The sequence below is a fragment of the Canis aureus genome, chromosome 30 (genome assembly GCF_053574225.1).
Source record: "Canis aureus isolate CA01 chromosome 30, VMU_Caureus_v.1.0, whole genome shotgun sequence".
Classification (NCBI taxonomy): domain Eukaryota; kingdom Metazoa; phylum Chordata; class Mammalia; order Carnivora; family Canidae; genus Canis; species Canis aureus.
In genome coordinates this window covers 26,959,618-26,980,995 of record NC_135640.1, presented here as the reverse complement: position 1 = coordinate 26,980,995, position 21,378 = coordinate 26,959,618, and the positions used below count along the sequence as shown (strand labels likewise).

General features: G+C 44.9%; 1 protein-coding gene across 1 annotated transcript; it reads left to right on the top strand.

Moving 5' to 3' along the window:
- The first annotated feature begins 7,194 nt into the window (after positions 1–7,194).
- ADAMTS1 (ADAM metallopeptidase with thrombospondin type 1 motif 1) lies at positions 7,195–15,749 on the top strand. Its single transcript, XM_077878680.1, has 9 exons — positions 7,195–7,864; positions 9,426–9,772; positions 10,148–10,280; positions 10,685–10,852; positions 11,288–11,574; positions 11,806–11,992; positions 12,083–12,258; positions 13,166–13,341; positions 13,709–15,749. Exons 1-9 carry the CDS (start codon positions 7,195–7,197, stop codon positions 14,406–14,408), a joined length of 2,844 nt encoding a protein of 947 aa, XP_077734806.1. The 3' UTR covers positions 14,409–15,749.
- Positions 15,750–21,378: the final 5,629 nt, after the last annotated feature.

The following is a 21,378-nucleotide window of genomic DNA, read 5'->3' as shown; positions in this document are numbered from 1 at the left end:
CAAAGGCCCGTATAACCAAGATCAGATATTGCTGAGGCCAGCACTGGGGGGATAACACAGTTCAGAACTGATAACCAGCAGAAACAGAGGAGGGAGGTCTGCAAAGGCCCCAGACTGATTAAATCCCTTTAAAAAGGGAGGATTTTTTTTTTTCAGCAAACATCAGACTCTCCAGACACTGACTCCTCTATGTCTGACCACTTCAAAAAGGCATCTGCTGCCAAAGGCTCCCCCAGACTGACCTCCAAACAGAACAGAGATCCTCCACTGCTTGAACATAACAAGCCGTAAGTGCCACGAGCTGCCCCAGGACAGACGGAGGCTTCACCTCAGCTGTGCACCCACAGACTGACTTTGCATTTGGTTCATTAACTTCCTATCCCGTTCTTTCTTGTTGCATGACTTGTTTTGTGCTTTGATTTGTGCGATGTGTCAGGATTTAAACACATGGTAAAATGTTCTTGAGTTTGGGATCCTGAAACTGCTTTATAATTATGTTAACCTTGCTTTATGGCTGCACAAAGCTGACATTGTGGAAAGACACAACTCATGTGTGTGCCTTCATAGTGTGCTCACAAGGACCCATTTGCCATTGGCTCCTATTCTGGTCAAGGGCTACTGCCTGGCTATTAATTCGGATGAGTTCCCCAGTTGCATTGCAGGACCATGAGTCTGTAGCTTTGATGGGCTTCAGGTGAGAAACATTCAAGACATAGGGTGCAGCTGAGAAATACTGCCAGGTTACACCCGCCCAAAATTGTTTAGTACAGCAATGGCTAGAGTTGAGGGCTCAGAATGAGAGCCAGGAGAATGTGAGGTAGACAGCAATCCTTGGACTTTGCAGATACTCAAATATCAGTAATTCAAATGAATTACTCATTCTATTTGCCCTAGTGAACTGCCAATAAATCACAGGACTTCATAATTCAGTCATTGGTTATCAATAAAACACAAAGGAGCGTTGTAAAGTCACAAATCGGGGATCCCTGGGTGACGCAGCGGTTTGGCGTCACCCAGGGATCCCCTTTGGCCCAGGGCGCGATCCCGGAGACCCGGGATCGAATCCCACGTTGGGCTCTCTGTGCATGGAGCCTGCTTCTCCCTCTGTCTCTGCCCCTCTCTCTCTCTCTCTCTGTATGACTATCATAAATAAATAAAAAAATAAAAAATAAATAAAATAAAGTCACAAATCTTTTTATAGGAAGGAAGCTTAGAAATCATCAAATTTGCTCTTTGGAATCTCAAAAATCACTTCCAAAATATTTGGGCAATTGATTTCCAGCCTCTGCTTAAATAACTGGGGGGCGGAGGGAGAGGAGGGAAAATGAAGGGGGAGGACCAATAAAAGCTTCTATCTCAATCAGCTAATCAATAAATGATAAGCTGGGTAGGAATAAACTTCTTAAACTGGCCTAAAATAGATGTTTTCTATCTATCACTATTTTCACAGTGTCATGTGCCTCCCGCTGACTTAAATTGTCTACTTCTAATTCCAGGATTTGTTAAACTGGAGATTATGTTAATACTACTTTTAAGCAAAAAAACGTCCTCACAATACAATTTTAAATTCATGTGACATTTGGAAGTCACTTGTATTTGGGGTAGTCCAACAGTTGCATGAAGTACTGAGGCTTAAGAGTGATCTTAAATTTTATCATTTGTCGCCACCTGGTGGTAGAATGTTTTCTCATTTTCTTAGACTTTTGCACTTGAAGTTCTTTTTTGTTGCCAAGGAAAATCTCTACACCAAGAAAATGAGTTAAGTTTAGCAAGTATGAAACTTTAGCCTTGATAGTCAAGTATTAATGTATATTAATCATACTTAGGCACTTAATAGTATCATTTGTTTAATGAATGAATGAATTTTTTGTCTTAGCAAATTGCAATGTCTGTGATCTTTCCATTTGAATTGCAAAAAGCCCTCAACTGTGATGAATGAACATGATCCACAGTATTACCTTATCAGAGGTAGTTTCCTTTTTTTTAAGCTTAATTGATTTTTGATTTAAGCTAATGGAGCTAAATGATTAAGAAATAGTGGCTAAAGCATTTTATTATTGTTTTAAAGATGTAAATACATTTAGAGTTACAATACTTAAATATATATTTTCCACAGCACTGAAAGGTAAGAGAAAATGGTGTGAAAATGTATCAAATAAGATTGCAAAGATAATAAAAACTCCCAAGTTCCAGCCTTGAACTATTGGAGAAAAAAAACAAAAAAACAAAACAAAACAAAACAAAAACCAGCTGAACATCATTTGTTGTAGGACGTCGCCACCCCGTGGACCAAAAAAGAAGTGAAGGTTTTAAGGTGGAAATTTTTTTATTCCCAGAAAATGCCTACTTAGAATTTAAATAAAATTTAATCATTGGAAACAAGAGCAGTAACGGATCTGACAACACAATTATCTACCAAAGCAAATTAGTTGGTTAAAATTCCAAAAGGCATTTGATGAAAAATTATGAGCCAGAGTTATTTCTAAGTCCCCAATTTGGCTACATCGTATGGCAAGTCATTTAACCTTTCTGAGGCTCAATTCCACATCTGCCAAACAAGGGGAGTGGATTACACAGATCCTACTCTTCTCAGTTCTTGCAAATGCACGACTTTGAGACCATGGCTATTTTAAATCCAAATGCAATTTACAGCACTTTTTCTGTTTTCATTATTTGTATTTCTGGGTATGTAACTGGCCTAAAATAGATGTTTTCTATCTATTTTCTCATTTATGATCAAATAAAATATCCATTTGTCCAGTATTACATTAGACCATATGTTTCTCCCAAAAGCACTAATGCTAAACAGCTTTCCTCTTCTAGTTGGTAAATCCTCTGGTTTGAAAATATGAATAACATTGCATGTTTATGAAATCTGTACAGTAATTGTTTCTGTAGACACTGTTTACACTAAAACAATGCTCACAGATCATGTATTTTACCAGATTCCTTCATTCCATGGCTACTTGCATACTTAATTTGGTATAGACTTCTTGAGAATCATGAAATAGAGTCTTCCGTCTGTAGTCTATGAATAAATGAAACACATACAAACCTGTAAAGCATAAATACAAATGAATACTTGTTTATTTCTTGTACTTTAGAATACATGAAACTATTTTTTTTCTCCGTTAATAGAGGACACGAATGCTTTTAAAAGGTCAAACTGTTAATTGTAAAAATATTTTTATGTCAAGTATTTTAACTTTTATTAGGTCATCTCTACAAGTAATAAAAACTGGTCAACGTCTCTAAATTAGAACACAACAAGGTTTATGTTTCTAAAAGCACGTATGTATTCCATAAAAAGAAAACCAGAAATATGGTAGGGGCGAATTCAGCATGCGAGCTTCAGGTGCATGTCCAAATCAAGAAGCAAATATTTTATGAGTGAGAGTACAAAACTTACAAGGATCGCATGTCACATGTCGCTTTTACTAGGGCCATGTACAAACTTGATTCCTTTGCTCTTGTTTCTATGCTAAAGTATTTCTGTCAATTCACAATTTTGTTTATAAATACACTTATACATACATATTTACACACCCACAAACGCCTGAACAGAGTGCCGGTCTTTAAAAACAAAACAAAAATAAGTAGATTAAATGTTCTTCTGAGCATGGATGGAGTTTTTCAAGCTTAGTAATTGGCAACTTCTACATCCATGCCTCTGTTGAAGCGATTAAAAAAGAATCATTTCCCAGAACTACAGGTGCACAACAGATTGGAGTCATTATGCAAAAGAACAGAAATCTGGAGAGAAACCCAGTGAATAAAAAAGCCATGTTCCTGGCCATTCTTTTGCCGTTAGCTCTCTGTTTTTTCAGCTCTATTTGTATATACAACATGAAATCTGCAAAAATTATAATGGATTTGAAGTAAACCATTCAAGATTAGAAATGTATGCCTTGAATTAAACAAACTTCCAATAAGAATCCCACCGAAGGCAGAAAGAGACCAAAGGCCCAACTTGTTCCAATATATTTTAAAAGCTAAATATTATGTCGGGGAGTTCAAAGTTGGGAATGCATTACATGATTTTTTTTTTCTTTAAAACTACACATTTTCTGCTGGTTTTCTGCATTTTCCATCCTGTCTCAGTTCAAGGGAATCACATTGAACCTTATTGATCTGGTAAGGCTTTCTGCCCCTGGGCCACCTCAAGTATCTGAAATCTTCATCTCCAAACCAGCCTGATCACCGCCTTCTGGTCACCATCTATTGTTTCTGGAACCCTCCTCTAAGCAAGGGGTTTGAAAACTTACTGATGGTTTTGCTGATGGAATCATGTTTTCGTGATCCCACAGTCAATATCTTATAAGTGTAAAATGACTTTTCCCTCAAATGCTCTCCCAAGTATCTCACCTTTCTTCTCGGTAGAATGAAAGAACAAATAAATTGAAATCACTAAAAGGTAGCACATTTAAAAACTACTGTAACAGAGGACAGAAATGTAGAAATGAAGAAGAGGAGGAGGAGGAGGGGTGGAAGGAGGAGGAGGAAAAAGAAGGAGAAGAGGAGGAAGAAGAAAGCCTAGAAACCAAAAGGGGGGAGGAACAGGGATGTTTGAATGGGAAATGACACTTTGCAGCAGAGTGAAGTGAATCTGAATCACTCAGTTTCAAGATGAACAGAAACTTAGGCTAGACACCACCGTAGAAAGGAATGAGGCCGCTCCTGAGCGTAGGTCAAAACGAAATTTGAAGGAGAAATGAAATGGAGTTAGTGGGCTGGGAAGGGAGGCTGGGGCAAGGAGGCAGGCAGAAGCAGTGTCCAAATGTTAGATGGTGTGAAGGTGGAGTGATGAGACAAACTGGTCATTGACATACTTTAAGCTGCTATTAAGACGGACTTAATTCTCGGGGTGACCATTCAGCGCTTAACTCTGACGCTGACCTTAGCAAGGAAACTCGCATTCAAGTATGCACGCATTCCTCCGCCGGTGGGGCCAGGAGTCGCTGCCCTAGCAAGGGTAAAGCGCCTGTGCTGCTCTGTGCAATTCTTTCTCCTTGGATCTTCCCTAAAGGGTGGCAAGCCAGGCTTTTGCGTTTGCTTTTTGTTTTGTTGTGTTGTGTTTTTTTGTTTGTTTGTTTGTTTATTTGTTTGTTTCCAGCAGGCAATCTAGAACTCCGAGAGGAGAGGAAGCTGCAAAGTATTCTGAAAGCAAAAGCTGGAAGGGGGGCGGGCGGGAGGACTGGAGGGGCTGCTTCTGGCTGGGGCAGAATGAAGTTGGGAAGGTCTGGGTGGAGAGTGACCAAAAGGCGGACACAAAACTTGGTGAAAACTGCGGTGCTGGGGCGGCGAGACAGGACCCCAGGCAAGGATGTGGGAGCCCGTGCGAGGGGGGCACAGGTCTGCCCCGAGATCGAGGCGGCGTGTTCTCACCATTGTCCCCTGCTTTTCCGCCTGTGGAAGCATTATGCAACATTTCCTTCCTCTGTGTCATTGAGCCCCTCCCTCCCTCTTCTTCGATGGAAGAGCTGTTCAGCTTTAACTTAGGGACCTACGGAGGTGGAGAGGCTCAGCTCTGCAGGATTTCATAACACAGATGCAGATTTTTCCCTTCCTGGTGGGAAGAGGAGGGAGGGGTCAAGGAAGGAAGCCAACTTCCCAATTTCCCCCACTGCACACTTTCTAGCCTCTGCGATCCCGCTAGTTCCTGGGTGGAAAAGTGGGGTTCCTTGACGTTTCTGCCAGCCTGGCCTACGTTCTGCGGCAGCTATTAGGGAGAAGTAGGCGGACCGGGCGGGCGTTGATTATTTCTGGAATGAAGAAGAGAAAGTGCAAGTGCCCCCCCCACCCCCCACCCCCCCGCGTAGGCTCTAAGGAATTGAACGCGTTCCAGATCACCTATTCCGGAAGTATGAGCCTGGTCCCCAAAGACAAGTCTCTGAGTCAGGGGGATGGGAGGGGTCGAGGGAAAGGTCAATGTGAACGCATTTTAAAACCTAGAGCCTGGGCAGTGTCCCCCACCCCCACCCCCACCCCCACCCCCACCCCAGACCCAGACATGCTTTCTAGGGAGGCACTGACCCAGACTCTCCCTGAGAGATATAGGGACGACGAGAGGGCAAGAGGCACTAACCGGCCGTGGCAGGCTGGGGAGATGGAGAGGTGGGGTGGGGTATTTTTCTAGAAAGGGCAGTCCTGGCTTATCTCACAAACTGGGGAGTCAGGGGCTGCAGGACAGGGGTGACAAGGGGAGGAGGCACGGTGACCGCCCCCGGGCAGGGGAATCTTGGAGAGGGGACTCGGCTCTCCATCACCCTCCCCCGCCCCCCACCCCCCTCCACGTCCCCCTGGGAACTGCAGCCCAGCGCGCGAACTGCGCTCCGCACGGGGGCGGCGAGAAGGGAGGGTGGTCCGGGAAGCCCGCGGAGGGGAGGGCGCAGCGCAAGGGAGTCGCTTGTCCCCGCACCAGCCCCAGACACTCAACGTGCGGCCGCAGCGCCCCTCCCGCGCCCGCCGCCCCCAGATGGACAAGCCCGGGGCGCCCCGCCAGCGCGTAGGCCGTCCCCTCCCCTCCCCCGCCCGGGCCCGCGGCGCTGAGCGCGGTTTAGCACCGAGGAGTTTAGGGGGCGGTGTCTGGGTGGAAAGGCGGCCCGGAGGGAGGAAGAAGGGGGGCGGGGGGGAGGGCGGGGGGGGTGGGGACTCGCTGGAGACTATAAAAGGGCGGCCCGGGCTGCCCGCTTCTTGCACTCGCTGGAGAGCGGCTCCACGCCAGGGGCCACTGCAAAGCCAGGGCGCACAAACAACCAAAATAAAAAAACCCACAAACCAAACAAAAACCAACCCCCACCAACCGGAGACCGACGAGGGGCTCCAGGCGCCGATCCTCGCGTTGCCCGTTGCCCCCTGCCCCGGGGGCGTCCCAGGGCCCTCCTGCCCCCGCCGCAGCCTCCCCGCCGGCCCCGCGCCGCGCGCTGCCTCCAGCTCTGCGCTCGAAGAAAAACTTCCCCGCGCGCCCGCAGGAGCGCGGCGCCTCCGTCCAGTGACTCCGGGAGGCCCGGCCGCGGCCGGCTCTGCGCGCGCTTTCAAAGAATCATAGTAACCGTAGCGACCCCGGGCGAGGCCGGCGAGGCTCCTCCACGCTCCCGGCCCGAACAATAGCCCCCTCGCTCCGTGCACGGCGGCGCGCGGTGCCTCCCGGGACCGGTCCCCGCGGGGCTTGGAAGGCGCACGGGAGGCGGCGACATGGGGCGCGCGGCGGCGGCGGCGGCGGCGGGGGCGGGGGCGCGGCGGCCTCGGGGCTCCCCGGCTGCGCCCGCGCCGCTCCTGCTCGCGGCGGCTGCGGCGCTGCTGCTCCTGCCGGGGGCGCGCGGGCGCCCCGCCGAGGAGGACGAGGAGCTGGTGCTGCCCGCCTTGGAGCGCGCGCCGGGGCAGCCGACCGCGCACCTCCGCCTGGACGCCTTCGGCCGCCAGCTGCACCTGGAGCTGCAGCCCGACCGCGGCTTCCTGGCGCCGGGCTTCACGCTGCAGACGGTGGGGCGCAGGCCCGGGCCCGACGCGCTGCGCCCCGAGCCAGCCGGCGACCTGGGGCACTGCTTCTTCTCCGGCACCGTGAACGGCGACTCGGCCTCCGCCGCCGCTCTCAGCCTGTGCGAGGGCGTGCGCGGCGCCTTCTACCTGCAGGGCGAGGAGTACTTCATCCAGCCCGCGCCCGCGCCCGCGCCCGCCGCCGCCGGGGAGGAGCCGCCCCACTTCCATCTCCTGCGGCGCAGGCGGCGCGGCGGCGGCGGCGCCAAGTGCGGGGTCACGGACGAGGACGCCCAGCTCGCCGGGGCCGCGGGGGCGGCGGCCGAGGACGCCGGGGAGCCGTGGCCGCCGCGGGACCCCGCGCCGCAGCGGGCGCGCCAGCCCACAGGTACGGACCCCGCAGGCGTCGCTCCCCTGGCCTCGCCACTCACCCCCCACCCCCGCTCCCCGCTTTCTCCGTGCGGCGCGTGTGGACGGGGGACCCCGGGTTCGCGGGCTCGAACGCGCGTCTGCGGACTGCACGGAGGCCCGGGGTCGCCGAACGAACCCCATCCCGCTGGAAGCCGAATGACGAGTGATGGAGAGGGGACGGGCAGGCCAACGAGCCTCCGTGCTGACCAGGCGCAGCGTCGGGACAGGGAAGGGGCACGGTGGGGACCCGGCCCCGGGCCTGAGCGCGCGCGACGTCTTTCCGTCCCCTTGCTTTCTTTCCAACGACCGTGCAAGTGTTCTTAGGTCGGGGTTGCAACTTTGCCGCGCTTCGTTTTGCAACTGCTGCCCGTGCGCGCACCCTGCGCCCCGGGGAGGGCGGGGGAGCGACGGGGACCCCTGAAGGGGACCCCCCTCCCCGCCCCCCCGGCCGCCGAGGATGCCGACCCCGGGGCCGCAGCGCCGAACCTGCTTGGGAGGTCCCTGCCCGGCTGGCCCCGCCTCCGCGCCTCCCAGCTTGCGCTCCCTCTCGCGGCCAAGTTGGGCTCCTCGGCCCTGCCTGGCGCGTTAGTCCTGCCGGGGTCCTGCTGCGCCTGCCCGGCTCTTGCAGGGGTGCGCGGGGCCCGCTGTCCTCATCCCCTCACTCCTATCACTTTGGTGCTTTTTTTTTTCCTCCCTTGACTCTCTCGCGTGTCTCGTTTTCAAGTTTTCCTCTACCCCCCCCCCCCTTACATCTGCTCCTTGAAGCAGTTACATGATCAGCGTCCCAGTGTAGGACTTCCCCAGGGGGGTGGTTTTTCAGTCCAGAGTCAAAGGGCCCTTTTCTGAATAAGCTAACGTGGTCCCCGCGGCTGGAGGCGGGAACTTACTTCCCTGGGGCGGTGGGAGCAGGGCAATAGCCTGCCGGGCAGAGTGTGTGGTCCTTGTGCCCGGATTTGGCAAGAGCAGAGCACCCCGAGGGACCCCTGGAATGAGAGCAGAGCAGGCTGAGATTCCTTCAAGCCCGGCCCCTTGGCAGAGGTCCCAGCCCTGCCCTGGGCCTTCCACGTGGAGTCGGATGATCTCATTCAAGGATTTTAGTCCTGGCCTGTGAAAGAGTGACTCAGGGGCTCTGCTCTGCCTGCTGCCCTGGCTCCAGATTTTTACTACGGCCGGGTAGGCTGATGTGCGTGCTGCCTTGTTCAGGCTCTAGGATTTCTAAGAGGACAAAAGAAATCCTGTTCAAAAAAAAAAAAAAAAAAAAACCCACATATACAACAACCACCACAAACATCCCTGAACCCTCAGTGGCCCACGTGTCCTTTTTTATTTACAATAAAGGAGAGAGAAATAATAAAGGAGAAGTCTTTAAGAATGACATTTTCAGTGAGAAGAGATGCAAATATTTTTGTGACTATTGTTCCACGTGTATTTTTGTCTTATTTGCTTTGACTGGTTAGGCTTTCCTTATATACTCTGGGAAGGTAACTATTCCTGGCCAGAAGGCCCCTGAGCAAATGATCTCTTCTGTCTCTTTACAGGAACTGCAAGTGTAAGAAAGAAGCGATTTGTGTCCAGCCACCGCTATGTGGAAACTATGCTTGTGGCCGACCAGTCCATGGCAGAGTTTCACGGTAGTGGTCTGAAGCATTACCTTCTCACCTTGTTCTCGGTGGCCGCCAGGCTCTACAAACACCCCAGCATTCGGAATTCGGTGAGCCTGGTGGTAGTGAAGATCCTGGTCATCTATGAGGAACAGAAGGGGCCAGAAGTCACTTCCAACGCTGCCCTCACTCTGCGGAACTTCTGCAACTGGCAGAAACAACACAACCCGCCCAGTGACCGGGACGGAGAGCACTATGACACCGCGATTCTCTTCACCAGACAGGTGAGAGGGAGCCCTTGCCAATAGGACTGTCTCTCCTCTTGGGGGAGTCACCTTTGGCACAAGCAAAGGGGTATAAGGCATTTCACCAGTGCTCTTGCGCTTACATTTTTTTTTCTTTTTTAATTGGACAAGCGTGGTCCCTTTGGCTTATGTCTTCCTTGATTTTAATATGTCCAGTCTCACAGCCCTATTTGAATAGCACTAGAGACATCTTCAAGTCACCCAAAGTAGTCCCAAAGGGACAGCCAAACAACAGTGAATGCAAATGCCCCAGAACAAATGTGGCGATACATTGTGGCCGAAAAGTTAGGTCCCAAGGTTCCGTGCTGTGCTCCCGGCCCCTATGAGTAAAGGACCCACCTTTGTTCCTTTTAGGACCTGTGTGGGTCCCAGACATGTGACACTCTTGGGATGGCTGATGTTGGAACTATATGTGACCCCAGCCGAAGCTGCTCAGTCATAGAGGACGATGGCTTGCAAGCTGCCTTCACTACAGCTCACGAACTAGGTGAGTCCATTTCAGAGGAGACCTTAAGTCCGCTTCATGATTTCAAACCGATAAACTGTATGTTAATTTCAGGGGGGAGAGTTGAGGGTTACATTGCTATTTTAGGTTCCAGAACTTTCTAGAAACTGCAGGAAAGATTTTTTCCACTATTCTAAATGTGCCAGCCTTCTAAGAATTCAAAGTAACATCATCATAGGAGCTCTGGACATTTGGAAATTTACATATTGGTTTGCATCTTATAAAAAAAAAAAAATAGGCACATTGTGTCCAAACTAGATCTGTTCCTCAAATACATTTCTTCTTCTAGAACTATCACTTTGAAACAAATAAATCCCAGTTGGGAAACAGAGGGAAAGTGCTGCAAATGACCTATGTTTTGATGTGGGTTTTGGATTGCTTCTCAGGCCACGTGTTTAACATGCCACACGATGATGCAAAGCAGTGTACCAGCATTAATGGTGTCGACCAGAATTCCCACATGATGGCATCAATGCTTTCCAACTTGAACCACAGCCAGCCTTGGTCTCCCTGCAGCGCCTACATGATTACTTCATTTCTGGATAATGGTCACGGTGAGATGCTTGAGCTACTCTTCCTAGATGTTATCCGGCCTTCCACACGTAAAGTTCTAGTTAAACCAACTTTCTCTTTTTTGTTCCTTTTATTTCTCCTCCTTCCAAATTACTTTCATTGTCAAGAGCATACATTTTTAGATCTTAATTCCCAAGAACAGATCATTTTTCTGGCTGAGTAGCTCCTATAATGTACGTTAATTGGGGTTTTTTAGCGAAACAATAATTTCCCATCATTGTTAATGCAGAAATACCCCCTTGAGGACAGTATCTTACAAGTCCTGTAAATCTCTCTGGCATTTGCCCCAGAAACTCTAGTTTTCAAATCCCTCTGCTATTCTATTATGTCTTATGATAAATATCTTCTGAAGCTGATCTACGTTTTGAGTGTTTTCATTCACTGTTTTTTAATACTAGTTGCCATTTCCTTCGCAGGGGAATGTTTGATGGACAAGCCCCAGAGCCCTATCCAGCTCCCCACAGATCTCCCCGGGACCCTGTATGATGCCAACCGGCAGTGCCAATTTACATTTGGGGAGGAGTCCAAACACTGTCTGGATGCAGCCAGCACCTGCATGACCCTCTGGTGCACAGGCACCTCTGGCGGATTGCTGGTGTGCCAAACCAAACACTTCCCTTGGGCAGACGGCACCAGCTGTGGAGAAGGAAGATGGTGTATCAACGGCAAGTGTGTGAACAAGACAGACAAGATGCACTTTCATGTGAGTCTTGCTATCGCCACATGTGCATACTCCTTTAAAATTCAGAATTGGGAGGAACAAAGTGATGCTAAGGCATCTGATGCCACAGTAAACACCCCGTCTGGGGCTGTGATGGGGGACACAAGAGAGATTATTTTTACAAATGATTCTCGATCTCTTATTTTTCTCATTTGTTCCCCAAAAAGACCTCTGCAGGGAGTTCTAATGCTGATCTCTTGTCTCCCCCTTTAGACTCCTGTGCATGGAAGCTGGGGGCCATGGGGACCCTGGGGAGACTGCTCAAGAACCTGTGGTGGTGGAGTTCAGTACACAATGAGAGAATGTGACAACCCAGTCCCCAAAAACGGAGGGAAATACTGTGAAGGCAAGCGCGTGCGCTACAGGTCATGTAACATTGAGGACTGTCCAGATAACAATGGTGAGTAGAAATAGGGCGGAAACCTTGTGGCCACAAGCCAGCAGGTAAGGGTTGAAAACTGATGATGTCATTATATCTTTTTCTTTCCAGGGAAAACCTTTAGAGAGGAGCAGTGTGAGGCGCACAATGAGTTTTCTAAAGTTTCCTTTGGGAGCGGGCCCGCGGTGGAGTGGACTCCCAAGTATGCTGGAGTGTCCCCCAAGGACAGGTGCAAGCTTATCTGTCAAGCCAAAGGCATTGGCTTTTTCTTCGTTTTGCAGCCCAAGGTACTTTCATTCATACTTTTGCCTAAGAAACAGAGGGCTTGAATTGTGACTTTCGCACTCAACCTGTGATACAGCTTCGCTAATTAATATATTAACATGTTCCATTTCAAGTCAGATCTCCTTGTCTTCTAGATACATTGGCAACTGCCCCCTTTGAGTGTGGTGGTGTTTTCAGTGGGAATAAAGCTTGAATCCAGCACTCAGGATTCTTATCATTGCCTGTTCTTAAAAAGAATCGCTTTGTATCTGATATACAAAGAAAAGCTCTTTACGGCTAGATAAATTTGTGTGGCAGCCAGCCAGTGGTTTTGGAAAATAGCTTAGGCATGATCCGCAGTACTTACTGGTGATGACCAGTGGCATGTGCAAATAGACTTATTAAAATGAAGTCTGAGCGTTGATCACTCTTGTGTTTGAGAACATGTGTTGAACTAGTAGAAGCATCATTTTGGTGTTTTGCTGAGGGGATAGATCTGGTTCTGAGTTTAAAAAAAAGAGAAAGAGAGACTGAATTTTGGTTGAGATTATCCTGTACCCTTATTATCACTGTTGGCTATGAAGATACTTCCCAGGTGCAGATTCAACATATAGCTTATTTCCTTACTTACTCGGTGTCTATGATTGCTGGGTATTATTCTCGGCACTGAGCATACCACAGTAAACAAGTTGACAAGCTTTGCTCCCATTGACTTCACCTAGAAGTGAGATAGGTCAATAAATAATCAAAAAAATTTATAATTTTTTCAGATGTCCCTACCGTAGGGCACACGCCACTCAGAAGGGTAGTACGTGGCATGCGCAGAAAGCAGAGATGTTACGTTAACGAGGAAAACTTTCCTAACTGTCAGAGCATCACTTCTTTCCCATGTTGGCGTGTGACACCAGACACATGTTCTTCCTTCCTCAGGTGGTTGATGGTACCCCGTGTAGCCCGGATTCCACCTCTGTCTGTGTGCAAGGACAGTGTGTAAAAGCTGGTTGCGATCGAATCATAGACTCCAAAAAGAAGTTTGATAAGTGTGGTATCTGTGGAGGAAACGGATCGACGTGCAAGAAAACATCAGGATCGGTTACTAGTGCAAAGTGAGTCTTAAAAAAATGTCAGACTGCCAAAGATCTTACTAACCACATGTGTAACTGTATGGGGTCTGGTAAAAATGACCTGCTGAATGAGGAGCACGGTTTCAAGCTATGTAAGAGAATGAGCCAGGGACTGAGAGATTCTTTTTTTTTTTTTTTTTTTTTAAGATTTTATTTATTTATTCATGAGACACAGTGAGAGAGAGAGAGAGAGGCAGAGGGAGAAGCAGGCTCTATGCAGGGACCCCGATGTGGGACTTGATCCCGGGTCTCCAGGATCACGTCCTGGGCCAAAGGCAGGCGCTAAACCACTGAGCCACCCAGGGATCCCCAACTGAGAGATTCTTACATCTGTTTTCCTCGCCTGCAGACCTGGATATCACGATATCGTCACAATTCCAGCTGGAGCCACAAACATCGAGGTGAAACAACGGAATCACAGGGGATCCAGAAATAACGGAAGCTACCTTGCCATCAAAGCTGCTGATGGCACATACATCCTGAACGGAGACTTCACTCTGTCCACTTTGGAGCAAGACATTACCTACAAAGGTACTGTCCTGAGGTACAGCGGCTCCTCCGCGGCGTTGGAGAGAATCCGCAGCTTCAGCCCTCTCAAGGAGCCCATAACCATCCAGGTCCTCACGGTGGGCAACGCCCTGCGCCCTAAAATTAAATACACCTATTTCGTGAAGAAGAAGAAGGAATCTTTCAACGCCATCCCCACGTTCTCCGAGTGGGTCATCGAAGAGTGGGGCGAGTGCTCCAAGTCCTGCGGCCTGGGCTTGCAGAGGAGGCTGGTGGAGTGCCGAGACCTCAACGGGCAGCCGGCCTCCGAGTGCGCGAAGGAGGTGAAGCCGGCCAGCACCAGGCCCTGCGCCGACCTGCCTTGCCCCCGCTGGCAGCTGGGGGACTGGTCACCATGTTCCAAGACCTGCGGGAAGGGTTACAAAAAGAGAACCTTGCAGTGTCTGTCCCACGACGGGGGGGTGTTGTCTCACGAGAGCTGTGATCCTTTGAAGAAACCTAAGCATTACATAGATTTTTGTACGATGGCAGGATGCAGTTAAGCAGCGTCAGTGTGGAGGGAAGGACGAGTGTGGAAGGGCTGATGCATTGCAATCATGAAGGCTGGAGGGGTCCAGTGCACCTTGCCGGTGATCAACAGGGAGTGTGTCAGGAAGCTGGGAGCGTATAGGTAGGTAGAAAAGAAGTTAGGTCGTCAGAATATCCTGCCAGTTACGAATCGGATAGGGTAGTTAATGAGGGTTATTAATCTCTGAGCAATGATATAGCATGATAAAGCCCCAGGGCATTATTATTATTATTATTCTTTGCGTTACATCTATGATGAGTTTAAAAAGAAAATAGAAACCATTGTCACAATGAGTTTAAGGAGCACGCAATCCCTGTTTTGTGGTACCAATTCATTACTTTGTATCAGGCGTGTTGGGGAATGAAAAGCAGAAGAAAGAGGTTTTTTTTTTTTGGTTTTTTTTTTTTTTTTTTTTTTTTTAGTTTCAGACAGGGCTTACTTTACCTCAGTAACAAAGGAGGGAGAAAGGGGTACAAATAGCATCTTGACCCAGCACAGATTACGGCTGCTACAATTTCAGAGAAGTTTCCATCATCTTGTCCACACAGAGGTAAGAATTCAGGACTTTCCACCTCGAGAGAAATGCGTAATGACATCACATGACTCCAGTGAACTCCTCTTTGCTTTCTTGCGCCATTGTTGTGTCTTTATTCATGATTTCATTTTGACAAAGAGACGATTGCACATGTTTGTAAAAAATGCAGTAAGTCTACAAAGGGTAAAAAAGCAGCAATAAATCATATGCTCGTGAAAGCCAGAGGAGGCAGGATGGGGCTCAGTACCCCCTACTTTCTCTCCTCCTGATGTAAGCCTCCTTTAGGAATATGGATGTGAAACAGCAGTTCATGTCTCAAGAAAGACCGGGTGATCACACAAAAAGGATGTAATGCCAATCTAAGAATGGGGTGTATAGGATGGGATCCCCAGTGTTTGGGGACACGAAGATCACTCGTCTCACAGTGGGGAGGCTACTGAGGGGTAGCAGGTCCATCCCCAGCAGCTGGTCCAACAGTCATATCCTGGTGAATGTCTGTTCAGCTCTTCTACTATGAAAGAGAATATGACTTTTTTTTTCCGTATGTATATAGTAAAATATGTTACTATAAATTCTACGTACTTTATAAGTATTTGTTTGTGTATTCCTTCCAAGAAGGACTATAGTTTGTAATAAATCCCTATAATAACATATTTATTTTTATACATTTCTTTCTAATGATAAAACTTTTAAGTTATATCGCTTTTGTAAAAGGGCATATAAAGATAGAGTATTTATACAATATATGTTACTAGAAATAATAAAAGAACACTTTTTGAATATGTGTGTCTCTTTTTTTTAATGGGAGTTAATTCCTGGGAAGGATATAGACACAAATATTGAATATGAAGGCTGAGTAATTTTCTTAAATTTTGTAAGAATAAGATTTCATTCTAATGAAATGTATTTTATGTATCCTTAGTGTATGTGATTGCTACCCTAAAAAAAGAAGTCTATTATATCTTCGGTGATAGGTAGATTTTGTTATTAATGCAATAACGTATGCCAGTGGTTGGCAAATGTGTTCTGTGAAGAGCCAGATACTAAATATTTTCAGTTTTATGGGCCAGATCATCTCTGTCACAATGACTTACCTGTGCTGTGGTAGCATGAAAATAGCCACAGACAATACATAAATGAATGGGCATGGTGGTGTTCTAATAAAACTTTATTTACTAAAACTGGGCCAAATCTGTTCTGTGGGCAGTTTGCCAACCTCGGATATATAACATAAGTGAGAAAAGGTGCGATTCTGGACATATTTTGAATTTGTGTCTCTTCAATTATGTCATGTGAGTGAGATTTGTGAAAGCGGTTAAGCTACTGAGTAGAAAATGATTCCTTATAAATTACATTTGGGATAGACCTTGGCATGGTGAGCCAAGCCGTCCAGACATTCCACTTGCTCTTCAGGAACACATGAGGTGTTTTGGAGAAACCCTGGTTCCAGGCCGCTCTGGGTGGCCTTGCGTAAATCACTGTAATTTAAATACTAAATGGTACATCAATGATTTTAAAAGTTGAGACCGCTTCCAAAGTAACTACATTTGTCTCAGGAAATAGCTTATTTACTAGAAGACTTGGATTATGTGGTTAACCACAGACAACCCCAATGTTACATTTTCATCCTTTTTTTTCACCCTCCTTAGTTTTCTCAAGTAGTTCTATATAACATGTTAATTTGAGATTCAGATGATCATTTCCAATTTGCCTTCAGAATTGCCCAAAGCGTTCTTCCCCTGAACAGTGGAATATCAACATTCTCAGGAGCCAGGTGCATGGGTCAGAAAGTGGAGTGGGTGTGGGGAAAAGCCATGTTTCTTCTTTTTTTTTTTTTTTTCCCCACCTACTGGCCACTGAACTGAAAGGTTAAAGTCAAGTAAGCCTCCTTACCCTGGGAGCTAGTCCTGGTCCTATAGAACTCAGTTACACATAGAATTTGGCCATGCAATTCAGCGGACTAGACTAACATGCTTTTTGTACCAACTACCATCAGTATTTACTTTTCTAGATTACTGTGTACAAATCCCCATAGCAAATGACATTGAGAATGCACACAAGAAATGCCCTTACTCTCAGTTACTATATAAGCTATTTGATAAAATAAGATAAATATGCCTAAAATAATAATCCATTTGCACATCTTGTCTAATTCACCAATGAGGGTTTTTTTTTTTTTTCCTTTTTAAGAGGCTTACACTAAAAAGATAAAATAAGGTTTACACTGATTGGATGTGTTAAGCAGGAGGCTGAAATTCAGAGCACAAAGATAAAAGCAGCCAAAAGACTTTCCACCATCCTCTTTATTCTCAATCCAAGGTAATACCATACAATTTTCTAAGTTGTCGTATTATTTTTTTCAGCCCTCTGTTGGTAAGATTTTCTTTTTATCAATAAACTGAGCGGTTAAAATACTCCATTTGGGCAGCAAAGAGAGTTTAGGTCAAAACACATCTAGTTCTGTGAGCTTTGCCTGGGCATCTGCTTCAAAGGAGGAAAAGCTGTGTTCACTCATGTTGCAGATATCAGTGATGAGTGGGCATAATGTTGAGTACTAAACCAGACACTTAATTTTCAAAGCATTTCATGGGCATTCTTTCTCCAGCATTTCAATAACCACCATGTAAGCACAACTTCTGGACCAGAGCTTTCCCTTAAAAACTGGCAAAAATTGTTTCCAACTTTTGCTCTTATTTGTCTTCTGGAAGAGGCCACTAAAGCTCACGATGTGACTAAGAAGCAATAGACAACAGCACCATTTGCTAATCTCATTGGTTTTCCAAAAGGAAGGAAAACAAAAATTGTTAATGTAAGGGTGGGTGGTACTAGACTTACCAAGGAAACTGACCAAAGCTACCTCATTATAGACGTGTGGCCATATATATACTTCTGTGACATGAATGAGCTTGTATGACATTGGCAGAAATGGAAACAGGAAAACATGGATGATACTTTGGTTCCTCAACAAGTCTTCCCAGCTAATAAATGTTTTGTACCTTCTCGTAAGAGGAACAGAACAGAAAATATACTAAGTCATAAACATGGCAAGTCACAGAGGAATCCAGAACTACATACAATGCACAGTCACCCTACTTGTCTCCATTTGATCTGTCTTGGAATTTCCTAATGCAGTCTTTGTTTAGTTTGCTCTTGGCTCCATAACTGAGAAGGCTGAACCCTTCCTTACAGCTGCCTCCTATTAATCATATTGCCCTTATTTAAGGGTAAGTTTCTAGAGTTTGTACACAATTGTTTCTAATTTGGCATATTTTGTTAGCTAAGGTTATTTCTTAGTCTCTAGGATTACTATCATTTTATATTCTGCTCTTAAGAGAAGGCATAAAATATTTACTTGCTGAGGTGGGAAGGAGATAGAGTGCAATTTTATGTCAACTAATCTAGGAAACCTTTCTCAGTAAGAAGATATGTGGGAGGAAACCAGAGGGATGTGAAAGGACAATTCTCTAAGAGATAAGATTACACCATGGAGAGGTGGTCACCACAGGTGAGAATGAGCTCAGCTTCTTGGAGGGAATAGCAAGAGGCCATTGTCACTAGAACAATGAACAAAGGGGAGGGTGAAGGGGTCAGTGGAAGGCAGATATGTGATAAAAAGAGGTCAAATTCTGTACAAGACTTTGATATTTACAGATGGATATAGATAGCAAAAAATCTCACTGCGGATGAGTCCAAGGCTTTTTTTTCTGTTTTTTTTTTTTGGTGGGGGGGAGGTAATGGGTGTTCTGTGCAACACAGATCTGTATTATATTCTAAAGATAAACAAAAAAACTTTTAGTTAAGTGTTGAAGCTAGTTTTAAATATATAGCTAAGTCTAAATAATTGTTGAAATATGGTTTCAAAATTAACTGAAAATATAAAAACAATAGTTAAAACAGATGGTATATAATGTAGAATATGTTAATAATAATAACTCACAGAGATCCCTGGGTGGCTCAGTGGTTTAGCGCCTGCCTTCAGCCCAGGGCATGATCCTGGAGTCCGGGGATCAAGTCCCACATCGGGGTCCCTGCATAGAGCCTGCTTCTCCCTCTGCCTCTCTCTCTCTGTGTCTCTCATGAATAAATAGGTAAAACCTTTAAAATAATAATAATAATAATAATAATAATAATAACTCACATCTAAAACCATATGTTATATTGACCAAATCATAACAGCTGGATAGAATTTCATATATGAGAGTTATAAAAGGAAGTCATTTTATGTTTGAATTTTATAATTAGACAAATACAGATGAATAATATTTCCTGAAAAGAAATTTCCAAAAATGTCTCTGTGGAAAGAGGATGTATATAAAACATAACACATAAAGAAAAGAATGGAAAACAAAAAATAAAGTATCAGAATACCAACAACATTACTATGACAATACATTGTTTAGATTGTCCTATTAAAAGACAGACATCTTAAGAATGTGTCTAAAAATAATATCCAATGACATGATAACGATAAGGGAATTAAGTCAAAATGGCATTTCTTCAAAGAAGTCCAAAGATTATCAGGCAAACAGAAGGGGAAAAAAACAGAATAAAATATAATGTCTGCCAAAATTACATTTAAGATGGAGAAAAACAGTAAGCAAAATAAAGAAGAATATTTCTTATGGATTAAAAGTAGACCTACAATAAAATATGTGTCCCAAATAATTATATGTCCTAATTATATAGAACATCTATATGTCAATTAAAAACTGCTGAAAGTGCAAAAGATAATGAACGTGTAAGAACTATTCTGTCTTTAAAACCTCTGTAGGAAAAAGCAAACATTTTTTCTAGGTAAGAAAAAACTATAAAACTTTAGAAAGACATAGAAGAATACTTGAATACAGCAAGACATAAACATTTCTTTTATTCTAAATCATAAACCTTTTATTTTTTCCCAAAATAATGAGTAGATTTAATAATATTCCAATCACTAGCCATTCATCAATTTTTGGAAATTGACTAACATGATTCTAAAGTTCATCTGAAGAAATAAACTTGATGAAAACAAAGAGAAACACAACTGAGAAAACAAAGTGTAATATAAGATACTTATTAGACTTGACTTGAACACGCTCCATATATTTTAATAGAATTGTATAGGGATAGGTGATAGATAACCTTGTGAGCATGGCATAACTTACAGATTTGTAGAATCACTATTTTATACACCTGAAACTAATTTAACATTGTATGTCAACCGTCCTTCAAAAAATTATTACAGCATAAAACTATAGTTAGAAAAACGTGGTACTTGTGGAATTATTGACAAGCATATCCATGGGCAAGAAAGATAGCTCAGAAATAAACCTCAGTAACCATAACCACAAGACAGCATTAGTATCTGATGAAGTCAGCAACATAAATCTGAGAGCAAAAAAGAATCATTCCAAATGTAGCCTTAAAAAAAAAATAGAAAACAAAGAAAGAAAGAAAAAAGGAAAACAAAAAACCCAACCACACTCATAGAGAGAATACACTGGTGATTACCAGAGGGGAGAGGGATGGGAGGATGGGTGAAATAGGTGAGGGGGAAAATAAGTAGAAATTCACTTGAGAAAAAAAAAGTTTACACTCTTCTTTCAGAGCATTCATCAACTGAAATTCCATATATATAAAAAAGTTAAAACATTTAGATGCAACCAATATAGAGAAATATTTATCTGTTATCTCAACATAGAAATAATGAGAGACATTACACAGCCAAGACACACACACACACACACACACACACACACACACACTGGTTGATGTGATTGGCTTAAAAACTTTAAATTGTGTTTCAGAAGAATCCTTGAAAAAAATGTAAGTGTATTTTCATTAAACCCAAAAGACAACCAAGCTTGCATAGAAGCTTTCCCACAGGCCATTAGTTTCTCCCCATGATTCCAAATGGCCACCCAATTAAGAGCTAATCATGCTTTAGATATCAAAGTAAATGTGACTTTTCCAGGGAAACCCTCCTAGAACCCTTAGGCTGGATGACACTATATAAAATCACCCTGCACTTTCCTTTCTTGTCACTTTTCACAAAAATCCTCTACTTTTCTAGCTCTGGGTCTGCTTTGCTCACTCTTTTTTCCCCGTTCTTAGAATTTTGCCTGTGTGATATTTTTATTCAGTGAGTAAAGCTTAAAAATAGTCAAACTACTGGACACCAAATTTCTACTCCTAGGAAACTATGCTAAATATTTAAAAAATCACAAAGATTTATATAGGAATGTTATATAAATCTGAGATCAAAGAAGTCTGCTGAAGACTATTTATGACATACAAAACATAAATAACAGATAGTAATAATGATAGTCAACATCCCAGAAAGTTAACTATGTGTTTTACATAAGTTAATTGTGTTAATAACCCCCTAAAAACTCTGATGTAGATATTATTACTACTTCTATCTTATAGA

Bases quoted from the DNA above. Each gene is read 5' to 3' on its own strand.
- ADAMTS1 (XM_077878680.1), top strand. From the start codon at position 7,195: ATGGGGCGCGCGGCGGCGGCGGCGGCGGCGGGGGCGGGGGCGCGGCGG. The intron at 9,773-10,147 runs GTGAGAGGGAGC...TGTTCCTTTTAG, and splicing joins CGATTCTCTTCACCAGACAG to GACCTGTGTGGGTCCCAGAC. The intron at 10,853-11,287 runs GTGAGATGCTTG...TTTCCTTCGCAG, and splicing joins ATTTCTGGATAATGGTCACG to GGGAATGTTTGATGGACAAG.